General features: G+C 29.9%; 1 protein-coding gene across 1 annotated transcript in view; it reads left to right on the forward strand.

Annotated features, from left to right (window-relative positions):
* Positions 1 to 301: 301 nt before the first annotated feature.
* The window catches only part of LOC124368257 (serpin B3-like), a 255,044-nt gene continuing 241,874 nt past the window's right edge, over positions 302 to 13,471 (forward strand). Inside the window, exon 1 of the mRNA XM_046825533.1 lies at positions 302 to 406. Coding sequence (XP_046681489.1) covers positions 401 to 406 — 6 coding nt within the window. The 5' untranslated portion in view covers positions 302 to 400. The remainder of the gene's footprint in view (positions 407 to 13,471) is intronic.

The following is a 13,471-nucleotide window of genomic DNA, read 5'->3' on the forward strand; positions in this document are numbered from 1 at the left end:
AATCTTAATTTTAGTAATAACATGTATTTTATTTATCTTTACGTATTTACATAGGTATACATTTCTTAAAAACTGATATAATACATTTTTTAACAGAATGGTTATACAATTTCTAATATTAGAACAGCTTTTAACTAACAAAATGGATACAAATCTAAATGGATTACTGACAATATTTTGTCTTGAAAAGGCCAAGAAACACATTCTGTTATTCAACGTCATCAATTGAATCATTAACATTTAATGGCACTAAGCCTTTTATGTGGTACTTCCATTGTGTGCCAAACACCTTAATTGACTGTCCCATAAAACTACGGAAAGATTATGAATGTTCAGTTGATGTAGTTTGGTTACGATAGCAGTCTATCATTATCTAGACTGTGGCGAAGACATCTTGAAAATGGTTGTGAGTACAATATACGATAAATTAATGTTATAATGGTTTACTTCACAGATCATTAAAACACTTACTAGTCGAAAATTGTGTCTTATTTCGTACACGAAGATTTGATATGTATATGTATAATATATAGAAAAGAATATAATAAATTAGAATTTATATATTTTTATTCTAGTTCAGATATACAATTGGTTCTTGTAGTCCGCATGTGTGGGAATTTCCAAAAGGAAGTTAGTACAATACTTTAAAGACAAACATATGATGAGGTGTACACACCTTATAACATTTCTGTAGAAAAAATTACTTGTGTGAAGGGATTTGTGTGTGTGTGTGTGTTTGTTATTTTCAAAAATATAATGCAAGTAATTAATGTTTGCATGCGACGATTTTGCCTTATTTTTATATAGGGTATAAAAATAAACCTCTACCAAATATTTAGGTATTATTCTAGAAATAAAGTCCAACCAAAATATCGTATTAAATCTTAAATCTTAATAAGTACCCCAACATCCGCTAATTTGTTTTTTCCATCATTTCTTTTATTCTTAGTGTATGAAGGACTAGTTGCAATGTAATTGTAAGTTAAAATTTAAAGTTGGAAATGCATGATTACATTTAAAAGTTTTAGTATTTTAAAATTTACTTTAATTTTTAAATTGTTACTTTTTAATCTTAAAGCAGTAATATGTGAAGAACGACTTTTAGCTAAAAAGCTATTGTAATTATACTCCTCGTACTTTAACAGTTACTTTTCACGAGTCAGTTGTTAATAAAATTGGTTGTCAGCAGCTAATAAATTCCTTTTTAACTATGGTCCAAACAATATACTGTGTTATGTAACAACACTGCTTTTGAAACACGTCTATCAACTATTTCAGTTTTAGGAGCTGTAATTAGATTATTATTGCATTACGTTGTTAAGCTGTGGTCAAAATATATTTACATATTTTGGGATTTAAGGTATGTATACATATATTAAAAAATAAATATTTAAATAAACTGTAAGAGAACTTTTTCTCTATAGAAAGTGTGGAACGTTTTTATTGTGTAACGGAGTCCGAAATTATTTATACATAAAATTGCAGTTTTTCCTGCTAATCATTTTCATTAAAGTATTAAGTCATTCTCTTTTGTTTTTTCGTTAGTGAAGATTAAAAAGAAACGTACTTGAGGATATGAACAGTTTACAATTTCGATGCCACTCACCAATATCACTCTCGCTCTAGGCAGTGTCTGCTCCAATCCTCCGTTAGATTTCCATGGGGTCGACTCGTTATCCACGGATAGATATGCTGTTTCAAACGTTGCAGAAATACTTCACAACAACAGTTAGTTGCATTGAGGGGGAAATAGTTGATAGGAATGTATCCATCTAGATGTACTCTACAAAATTGACGGGTTTGAAGGGAGCAAACAGACACAATACGCCCACTATGTTTTAAAGACATCGCTCCTAAGTTTACATTCTGGACAACGTTATAGTGACAGCCATCCACGCAATAGGACATATCATGAACAACTTCAACCACACACTGCCTAGCAGCACCCAGCATATGCTATGCCTAACCATGAGACCATCGAGCGATGACAATAGGCTAATGGGAAACGATCACTTGATATAACTTCTGGGCTTAGAGTAACCCTCGACCCAACTTATTTTTTTTGGAACAGGGAATATAATTCACAAGTTAATTACTTTGTGTAACATCACTTTCATTCACACATAATTGTAAATATTATACAACCAGTTTGATTCTACACGTTAACAGTATCAGTAGAAATTTTCGATATTTTAAAAACTTTTTAAAAGTCCTATAGTATTATTAACAGTCCTATGTAGATAACTTTTTATGTTTGTAGGCTACAAATAATTTTATTTTTTTCAATATTTAAATCAAAATAAATCTAAATCCTGTACTAGATAGCAATATAATGACCAATGTTCAACAATATAATGTTATCATAGATAAATTTCATGGCTCGCAAATATTGCTGTCATATAATGAACATATACGGTGTTTAATATATGGTTATTTTATCCGGATTATCTCCTTATGACTAAATCAATAAAAAAAATTTATTACTTTATTTTAACTAAATTTTCTAACTAAAATGGGTTATAAATAACTTTTAATAGAATTTTTTTATTACTCTTGAATATTATAACATTTAAAAATAAAACTTTTAAAAAGTTATTAGTTGTTCTGTAATTAGGCTTTTACGTTATAAAACTTTAAACCTAACTTTAACTTAGTACAAAAGTGCTGTTACAAAATATTAACCGTTTCAGTAAATATTGAGTTTTAGAAAGTTTGAATATTATGTTTTGAAATGTCTTTGGTCTAAAACTAATGCCTAAAAAGATTGAAACGGTTTATATTAACTTAAGGTAACAACTGGCCTACCCATCCTAAAACTAAAACCATCAAATAAATTAATTCCTTTTAGCGATGTCGTGTTTGAAAATAGGATTTACTTGCTGAAAGTTAACGAACACTAACATTTTGAAATCTAAAATTTTATATATGAAAAATTAAGTTCTGTTGAGACCAATGATAGTGCATATCCATCCATCAGATTTGGTTCCTCACCATTGAGTCCTATTATTGTGGGCTGGCACCATTTACCTTTGTCTACCAAGGATGTAGAAGTTTGTTTTCTGTATCATTGCACGAAGGTATATATACTGGATATCTTAAGAATGTGATGAGACATAGATATGATATTTTAATTACAACATCATCAAAGCCTGGTACACGACAAGTAGGGTGGTATTCCTTTTAAGTATGTTTAAGCAATGTAAATGCTATTTTTAACAAAATAAAACATATATAAATTACTTTACTAGATAAAGACTATTTCGTTTCACGATTAGACATGTATTGCTACCGGCTTAAGTGTTATAGAAATTATAAAATTTGAGATAGATTATAAGTGGGCCACCCACTGTGATGGGATTTTATATTGTCCTATAACTAAAGGTCAGATACAATATATAATTTAAGGAATATCAGATCATGTTACTCGGTTATTAAACAAAAATATGAATACTATTAAAAATACAGGAGTTTATTCATCAATGTAAAAAATAACACTTCTCAATTTGTACTTGGAACTCAATAAATTATATTAATTAAAATCAGCAAATAAACATAAATTCTCAGATAGTTCTTCATAGTGTTAAAGCCTTCATTACTAAAATTAATGCGCAATGGTTTAACATAACTATAAGTTTCAATGCATTGCAGAGCTTTCAATAAGTGGATACTGATTGGGGGAACATTATTTAGATAACATCTTGTAATTACTTGTATAAAGATCCTTTAACGATGTCTAGATACATCTCTTGGTCATCGCTAGCTTGGCTGCACCATTGTCTGTGGTGGCACAGCAGTGTCCGCTCTCTATACTATTCTGTCCGCTTCGAATCAATCTATTGATCTCATATCTGCTTCTAATCAACGAAAATTCTGTTGTAAATATATTAAAATATTAATAAAAAATCTCTGAAATGGAATGAAAAATCCATAAATCTAAAATTTTACTGAATTTCTCTAATATCGTTCTTAATCACATCATATGATAAAAATTTCTCAGAAACAACAACAACATAACAAATCGCGTTTGTAACAGCATTTTGAAAATCCATATTGATAATTATATCGTTCTTTGAAGCAGAAATATTTGTCAAACTCTATGTTGTATCAATGACATAAATAGGTCTATTCGCTAAAAATTCTTTAGGATTATAATACATTTCCATATTTTTGTAGTAAACTTTCTTATAATCTTGATACATCTGATACATGATTCTGAAAAGACCTCCTGAAATGTTTAAATTTTGTAATTCATGTGGATAATAAGAACCGTTCAATTTTACTCTGATATTTTTTACATTCAAATTATCAAACTTTGAAGGATTTTTCTCTTGATTATTCTGTCTATCTGTTTGAAAACCTACAATAACAAACTTAGGATTGAAGATATTTCTATAAATATTTGTGATATCGAACGAATAAGTTGTTCCGGAAATACCTTTTTGCTCAATACATTGCCAATCTAGAAAATTAAACATAATGTTTAGAGATTTTGTAATTTCATCAATCAACTGAATTTTACTCGTGGTTTTGTAATAAATCATCGGAACTCTAATGAAAAACTCGTTAATTGCAATTTTGCCATCAACAGGCATAACATTTCCAGTTGCAGTCTTCAGAATCACATCATCGTCTTCAGCTCTTATGAAACTAATGTAAAATCCACCTTTATAGATTGGAAAATGTACATTTTCAAAGAATCCTAAGCCGAAATGTGCTAAATCACCGACCGCTTCAAATTGTCCAAATTTAAAAGTTGATACAAAACTGTTTGAAAATACATCACTTTTGGAATAACAAATGGTTCCTTTAATAGTGCTTAATTGGCCACAGTTTTCGACTTCTTCTATCAATTTATTGTGTTTTCTTACTTCAATCTTAGAAAATAAAAATGGTATAAAATTATCGATTAATCTAACATTATCAGTTCCAAGATATGCTTGACCATCTTGTTTTGTTAAAGTTCCAGAAATATAAAACTGGAAGTTAGAAGAGCAAAAGTTATCTCCAAAATCAATATTAAACTCAGTTCTTTTATTCGATTCATTCAAATGTTGTTTACTAATTGGATATAAATTTTTAAACTCCGCCCTTTCAATATCACTAGCATACTTTCTGTAGTCCGCCATTTAATAAGAGAAAATTTAGAAATTTTAAACATCATGTATAAGAAAGATATCATTTTTCATCGATCTAATGTACGTTTTTATAAGAAAAGATATAAATTTTAGTCATTTTTAATTATCTACTTCGTCATATTCAGGATTCTCTTCCTTAAATTTTGCAATTTCGGCCACATATTTCAATAAAATATGCACAGGATAGTAACCGCTATCTATAATATTATTCCAATCAACTGTATCTTTATTTTCATCCAAAAACTTTATACTCAAGTGTTGATAGAGGCAAAGAACAGACATATGATCTTTTAATTGATAATGTATATTTTCTTGAATGAACTCTGGGGACAGATTTTGATATTTTGCAATGTTATACAAATTTAACTTATTAATGTACAATCGCATCATATCTTCGGATAATTCATATTTTTGAGAAATATCATCCCAATGTTCTTTTTTCAAATCTCTTTCGTGTTGCATTATAAAAAGATTGAAAGCACTGTAATACCCCGCCATCTCTATTTATTAAGAAAACATTTCAAGTTTTTATAAATTGGCTCTTTTTAGCGTTACATTCAGCACATTTTCCAGAAACTCTTTTAACTCCATTGATGTTTGCATAGTATTTTATATCATTTGTTTCAGTTTTTGCCTTACACCTCACACAATATATGAGCGTCATTTATATAAGGAAATTTTATCAGGTATAAAACCCTACGCGAATACCTATTTCAGTAAGATCTTCCTCCCACTTATTAAGTTTTTCTTCTATTTTTTGAAATTTGTCAGCATAAGAATCATTGTATTCAACAAATTTATGACCAATATTCTCAAAAGTTTTCGTAGCATCTAAACTAAACTTATCAAAAGACTCTTTAAATTTAGTCAGTTTTTCATTAATTTCACCAACATCGTCTACTGATCTGTTACTTCTTTCATCAAGTTTTTCATAGACTTCTGTTGTAAAATCTTTAACATGCTGTTTATGATTCTCATAATTTTGTTTTAGTTCATTAAACATTTTAATAGGATCTCCTAATTAAATCATTACAACAACATCAAATGGATTAATTCCTTTACTAACACTGCTAATTCTTTTTCCTTTAAAATCTAAGGAATTTTTAACATTCGGATCATGTAAATCAACAATATCGATGTTTTCTGATAATTTTAGAGGTTTTAAAATTTGTTCTTTAACAACAACATCATGTTTGTCAATACCAGGTCGAACACCGACAATTCTTTTTTTATTAGCCAAACTAATATAATTCTTTTCAACTTTGATCGCTTCAGTAATTTTATCAGCTTTATCGATATGAGACATTAAATTGGTAAATATTTTTTTTGCACCATCTTCAAATTCTTTTTTTCAATGCTTTTATTTTATCAGCAACTTCATTTGAACTCATGAAATTTGCAAGTTTGTTATCATATTCTGCTTTAAAATCTTCAATCTCGACAGCAAACATATCTGAATCTGGAAGGTTTTGTAATAAATTTTCTAACTTGTTATCAAACTCATTTCTCAAACTATCAAAATTCAAACTATTATTTACATTTTGAATAATTTGTGTTCCAAATACGTCAAAAATATTTTGTGAATCCATATTTATTAAGTAATAATTTGTTAACAACTTCTTTAAAATCTTTACCATCACTCAGTTCATTCAACACAAAAACACATAAATGACCACAAATTGGGGGATCTTTATAGTCTTGAATCTGAGAATCATTGTAGTAGACGCTTGATTTTTTTCAAATATTTAATCAATTCTATAGGTGGTTTGTCCTCAATTCTTCCATACGAATCAAAATAACATGCATTCTTATCATTTTTATAATAACAAATCCAATGCGTTCCACTTCCCATAATCGAGTCTAAATTCACAATTCCACATTCAAATTTCTTAACTTTTTCAGGTAATGTATCTCTCATGAAGATTCCTCTAAACTTTTTAATATTTTTGCAGATTTCTTCCAATTCCCCGAATGTTAAAGGTTTCAATTTTTTTTTTTCAATGTTTGATTTCACGTAATTCAAAGTTTTTTCATCTAATCCAGATCCTGTAACATCTTCCAACTCTTTATCCAACCAATTTAAAATATTTCTCACAATAGGAATTACATCTTTTTTTACAATTGGAGCGGCTTTTCTAACATAAGGAACAACATTTTTAACAACTGGAATATTTTCTCCAAAATCTAATAAATCTTTCAAAAGTCCACCATTTTTAAGTTCTTTCAACTGATTATAAGAAAATTATATTCTGGTTCCTTTATTGTTTTTCTTATGTTTTTCGAGTTTATTGTATTGTCTATTTGTTAAAAATATCTTATCTTTGCCATTTTTTAGTTGATCTATTTTAAATTGAATACTAACGGGTATTTTTTTTCTTAAAAGCGGATTTTATTTTTTCTTTCTGATTTTTGCTGAAGTTTACGTTCACCTCCATTTATATAGTTAAAATTTCAAGTTCTCTTTGATTCCCATTCCTAGTTTTCTCTTCAAAAACATTGCTCCAGCTGTTGGAAGCGCAACAAATCTTTCACCTAAACTAGCATCTTTTGATAAAAATCTATCCATTGCCTTATATTGCAAAACTTTATCTGCTATATGTCTGGAATTTGTGTCTCTATGTTTTGCATAAAAAATATCGTGTTTCATAGCAGCTTGATCTAATTTATTTATACCAGGATCTCCTCTTTTTAGTCTTTTTTCGAGTTTTGTGCCAGGCCCCAGATACTGATAGGTTAGTACGTGTAATTCAAAAGGTAAATTGTTGATAAAATCATTCAAAAGTCCACTACCCTCAATCATAGATGAACTTATTGCCGGCAAAATTCGTTTTAAATATTTACTTCCATCAGGTTTTTCAATAATTTCGTCAAGTTTGTTCGAAATAAAATCTTTAATCGCTTTCTTTTCGTTCAAAAAATTTTTATTTCCAGCCTTCTCTTGAGCATAAATATAATTAATAATTCCATCGAGTTTTGTCAAATCGTCGATATATCTGTATCAATCTTATTATCACTGTATTTTCTCACACCTGATCCTTCGATTCTTTTTTCCCAAATTGGTTTAATTAAGTTCATATATTTTTTACCTCTACTTGACTTAGGCTTCTTAGTAGATGGATCATTATTTTTGTAAATTGAATCAGATTCCCATAAAATTTCTGTATACTTTTTCAAATCTTCTTCAGAATATAAATAATTATCTTTTAGAGCGTCATAGTCTGTTAATAATCTCCATAAACCTTGAGTTCCTTCATATGTTTTTTCATTAATAATGATATCGTTATGTTCAAAATTAACGGGTAAATTTCCAATCATAAAACTTCTCTTTTTTCTGTCCCAATACAAACCAAATTTATCATCCTTTGCTCTAGGAAGAAATTTTTTACCAATTTCACCAATTATTATATCCGTTGTTCCAGGACTTATTGGTTCAACTATGGTAGAGTCTTCAATGATTCGAGGTCTAAATGGTGTTGAAGATGGTAATTTTGGCAATTCAAACTCTTCCACTTCAGATTCTGGAATTGAAATATCGGCAAATTGTCGTACAACTGGAACCAAATTCATCAAATTTTGATTATCACTTAAAACATTTTCAATTTTTTTTGCCCTCAACGTTTTTTATTGCAGAAGTTACAGGTTGATTGATTTTTTGAATAAATTCTTGTTCTTTTTCATCATTTCGAATCTGTTCTTTAAATTCTTTGATTAATTTATTTTCGATTTGATCAAGGTTTTTCGCTTCTTCAGAAGTTACGTTCACCATTTAATTAGAAAAATTTTGAAACGTGAACGTGGACCGTAAAAACGTGAACGTGGGACGTAAACCGTGATCGTAGAACGTAAAACGTGAACGTGGAACGTAAAAACGTGAACGTGGAACGTAAAAACGTGAACGTGGAACGTAAAAACGTGAAAGTGTAACTTAAAAACGTAAACGTTGTAACATGTTATTTTTTTTAGCATACAAAATAAAATTTAAATTAAAAATATTCATTAGTAAAATTGAAAAATTAGAACAGACAATTTTTTTAATATTACGAATAACGACTTGAGTTTTAGAATTATCATGAAAAGGAGCGAAAAGATTATTTTACTGACGATGAGTCAGACGCTATCTGGCAGGTCCGTGCCCGCACGGACATCGCCGCTTCCCCTCCGATCACGGCGAGAGGAGAAGGCTTCCCCCACCCCCGCGATCGCGCGAACCTATATAATGACGGCCGATTGAAGACACAGGGAGACAGCCAGTGACCGCGACACCGCCGACGACCGCTGCTCACCACTACTTCGACCCCTTCCCCCGACCCCACTCGCTGAACGACTACATCGCGACTCGACGCCCGCCGCCGATATCCAGCACCAGGTAAGGAACAACGACCCTGTTCCTTACTAAAGTGTTTTATCTCCGCCATCAACAATTCTTCCAAATTTTTATGTGAAACAGAATTTAATATTTTATTTGTCATTTATGAAAATTCATCGATCTGAAATATATTATTAATGTTTGATGGTTATAAATTTATTTTGATAAGATATTTGTTTGATTTTAAATATACTCTTAATAATTTATTTGATATTTAAGGGTATCATTAAATTTAAATAGAATATAATTGACTTTCTCAATTTACTGAAACTTTAATTACTTGTTCAACTTGAATTACTAAAGTTATTCTTTTCTTCAATTTAACTTATATTTAGAATTTCAATTACTCAGATTATTTTTTTGTCATTTCGACTAAATTTAATTACTGTGTTAAAATTTTCCTTTCTAAATTTTTCAGATCTCGCATTTCTTTTCCTGGCGATCGATCTGACACATCATCCCGAGTTTCCTTTACGAACTTTCCTACCAATTATCTCCTACCCGGAAAAAATTATAACAGTCGGGACTCGCCTTACCACTGCTTTCTTTCCGGCGATAGTACTGGCATCCTATACCCACGACTTCCTTTTATAAATACTTTCTTCCCACCGACCCCGTCCTCATAAACTAAATCTTATGTTAAATCGATGTAAATTTTTATATTAGGTATAAAGTTTTCTCGACCATCATTCTGTTGTCTGATTATTATCACATTTCTTGGCGAATCTCTAATCTACGCGGAAATATTTTTCTTTTTTATTGAAGTTCAATCTAATTTTCATTTTATTAATTATTTATATTTTTGTAAGTGATTATCTTTATTTTTCTCCTTTATCTATTTCGGGACTCACAACCCTTTCTTTTTATTTTTGCGAACGTCTTGACACCCTCACCCCGATAACCTCCATCAAAATATTTATTTAACGATATTTTAGTTTATTTTTCTGGTGAACTGTGCAGATAGGGTGAGTGTTCAATTTTTCTTTCATATTCATAGAGCCCTGATATTTATAGTAATTTAGTTTAGTAGCCTTATCGCATGGTTTAAATCATTTACCTTTATCTTAGCTTGCATATGGTAGGGTAATTCTGCATGGTGTGTTGTAAGTGATTATTTTGTTTTTATTTTCCAAAATTATATGCCTGAGAAAGTAAACTTGATATTTTATTTTGGAGCTATACACTTGCCTACAGAATAAATACAGCTTAGTCTATTTTTATATTATAAATTCATCTAGCTTTTGCATCCCGTAGAAATATTTTTTTGTTAATGGTTAGTGCTTGCTTTACGTATATAGTAGTTGCACTGTGATATTGGTGCATGGCTAAATCTTTAATTTATAAGATTGTATATTTGCTATTGGTGTTATTTGAATATTGCTTTTGTTTGCCATTGCTATTCATATTTTGCTTTGATTTTGTATTTTGCTCTACTAACCATCACTATTTAACCGATTAATTATTCCAACCCCGGGCTCTTACAATAATTACTGTATACGACTCCCCGACCAAGTTATCAGTGGAGACTACTCAGCTTACTTGTAATTCCTCACTGACCGACGTATTAATAAACAATACAGTTGTTTTCGAAAATCGGACTCGCTTGAACAATAACTTTCCTAGAACAAGAAATTTTTATTTTTTACGTCTTCAAAATTTTATTGGAGTCGACGTGATGAAGTAAGCCCAACGTTATTTTGGAAGTATCAATTTCTTTCCGCAGGGCCCTCTGATTCGACTCCTAACAATAAATAATAGTTATATGAAATTCTCGAACCCTGGAATTTTCTAACCCAGCTCGACTGGCTATCTGGCAAATTGCGAATATTTTCGCTTGCCCCGAAAATAACATCGCAACGTGGAACGTAAAAACGTGAACGTGGAACGTAAAAACGTGAACGTGGAACGTAAAAACGTGAACGTGAACCGTAAAAACGTGAACGTGGAACGTAAAAACGTGAACGTGGAACGTAAAAACGTAAACGTGGAACGTAAAAACGTGAACGTGGAACGTAAAATCGTGAACGTGGAACGTAAAAACGTGAAAGTGGAACGTAAAAACGTGAACGTGGAACGTAAAAACGTGAACGTGGAACGTAAAAACGTGAACGTGGAACGTAAAAACGTGAACGTGGAACGTAAAAAAAACGTGAACGTGGAACGTAAAAACGTGAACGTAGAACGTAAAACGTGAACGTGGAACGTAAAACCGTGAACGTGGAACGTAAAAACGTGAACGTGGAACGTAAAAACGTGAACGTGGAACGTAAAAACGTGAACGTGAAACGTAAAACGTGAACAGATTTACCGTTTTCAGTTGTTTTCATAATGTAAATAAAAAGTAAAGATAATGTAAAAAATAATTGTAACAAATATTTTATCAAGTAGATTTGTCAGACCACTGAGCAGCATTTATGTTAGAAAATTTATTCAAATATTTTCTATTTTTAGGCTTCAAAGTTAGATTAATAGTTAAAAAACCGTAGTTTTCTTTCCAAATTTTATCACACAACTCAATAAAGTGGTTAAAACTCATATCAGATCCCACATAATTGTTATAAATCTTTCTGGAATAATGATCATCTTGTTTTAAAAACACACAACATATTCAAATTATTTCTTATAACTTGTTTATCAATCTTTGAAAATCATTGAGAAAGATAGATACAAGATATGTTTTTGTGACGAGACATTACAAAATATTCTTTAATAACGTCTTGATTTTCTAAAATACAATCATCGAAAACGATTAAAGAATTTGGTTTACATTCGCTTAAGTGAACTACGTCCTCGGAAGCATTATAAAAATGTGATATTTTTTGTTTAAGTTTTTCTTAATATAATAATAATATAATATTTATTTTATTTCCCAATATTTACAATAGTAATTCAAAACATTTGTTGAAAATTACAGTCACCTTTATCCAGTACATGGTGACTAAATTAAAACTAATATTAAAGTAATAACAAAATAAAGATGTCTTAACAGTCTAGTCTTCAAAGAAAAATACTGTAACAGGCAGCTCCTGTGACGAATAACAATAGGGTTCTTATCACAAGGACGGAATTCACACTGATAGGAATGGACTCATGAACCTAATTCTAATGTATTTTTACCGTAACAGAACATCAATACTTGTAGCATCAAATAGCCAATATTTTAGTTTATTAGAAAAGGAAACCAAAGTATTACAACTTTTAATTTCCTGTGACAAACCATTGAAACTTTTTGGGCCTAAGTAGTGAAAAGTTTTAGACAAAAATGATTTATTCACCCTCGGTCTTACAAAATGGCGATTTATATTTTCAAATCTTTCTTGTAATTTTTTATAGGCGTCTTGTTCTAAAGATTTACTAAAAACATACAATTTGGAATAAGGAATCAACCTATTGTAGATAAAATTCAATAATAAAGTTGTTTTTCCACATCCACTTGAACCAACAATTAACAATCTGATTGGTTGATCTTTCTTATTTTCTTCAAACGTTTGAAGTTTTATCTGATCTTTTGGCTTTAAAAATTTCTCCATTTAAATAGCGAAAATGAAGCTGTTCAAGTTGACTTCAGAAAGCTCTAAATTAGTTTTAAACTTGGAACATCCTATTCATTTAGAGGAAGAATCAAATTATTTTATCGGTTTAAGCGGTTTTTATTCTGACAATTTTGTAATAAATATTAGTGAAAGTTCTCCTTATTGTATAGGATTTAGTGAGAAGAACATAACAAAAATATTATGGTTTAAACAAAGGATATTATACCTTCGATCAAATAAAAAATTCCCTTAAAAATTATCTGAAAACATTCAAACAATCAGATAAATATTTAAACTTTGACGAAAACAAGTTTGAAATACAAAAAAATTATCTCTCTAATAAAATTCAAATAAAATCACCAGTAAGAATAATGTTTTCAGCAATTATAGTAGATTTATTAGGGTTTGTTTAAGAAACTATTGAGGCAAATCAGGTA

Source organism: Homalodisca vitripennis, chromosome 8 (assembly GCF_021130785.1).
Source record: "Homalodisca vitripennis isolate AUS2020 chromosome 8, UT_GWSS_2.1, whole genome shotgun sequence".
NCBI lineage: Eukaryota > Metazoa > Arthropoda > Insecta > Hemiptera > Cicadellidae > Homalodisca > Homalodisca vitripennis.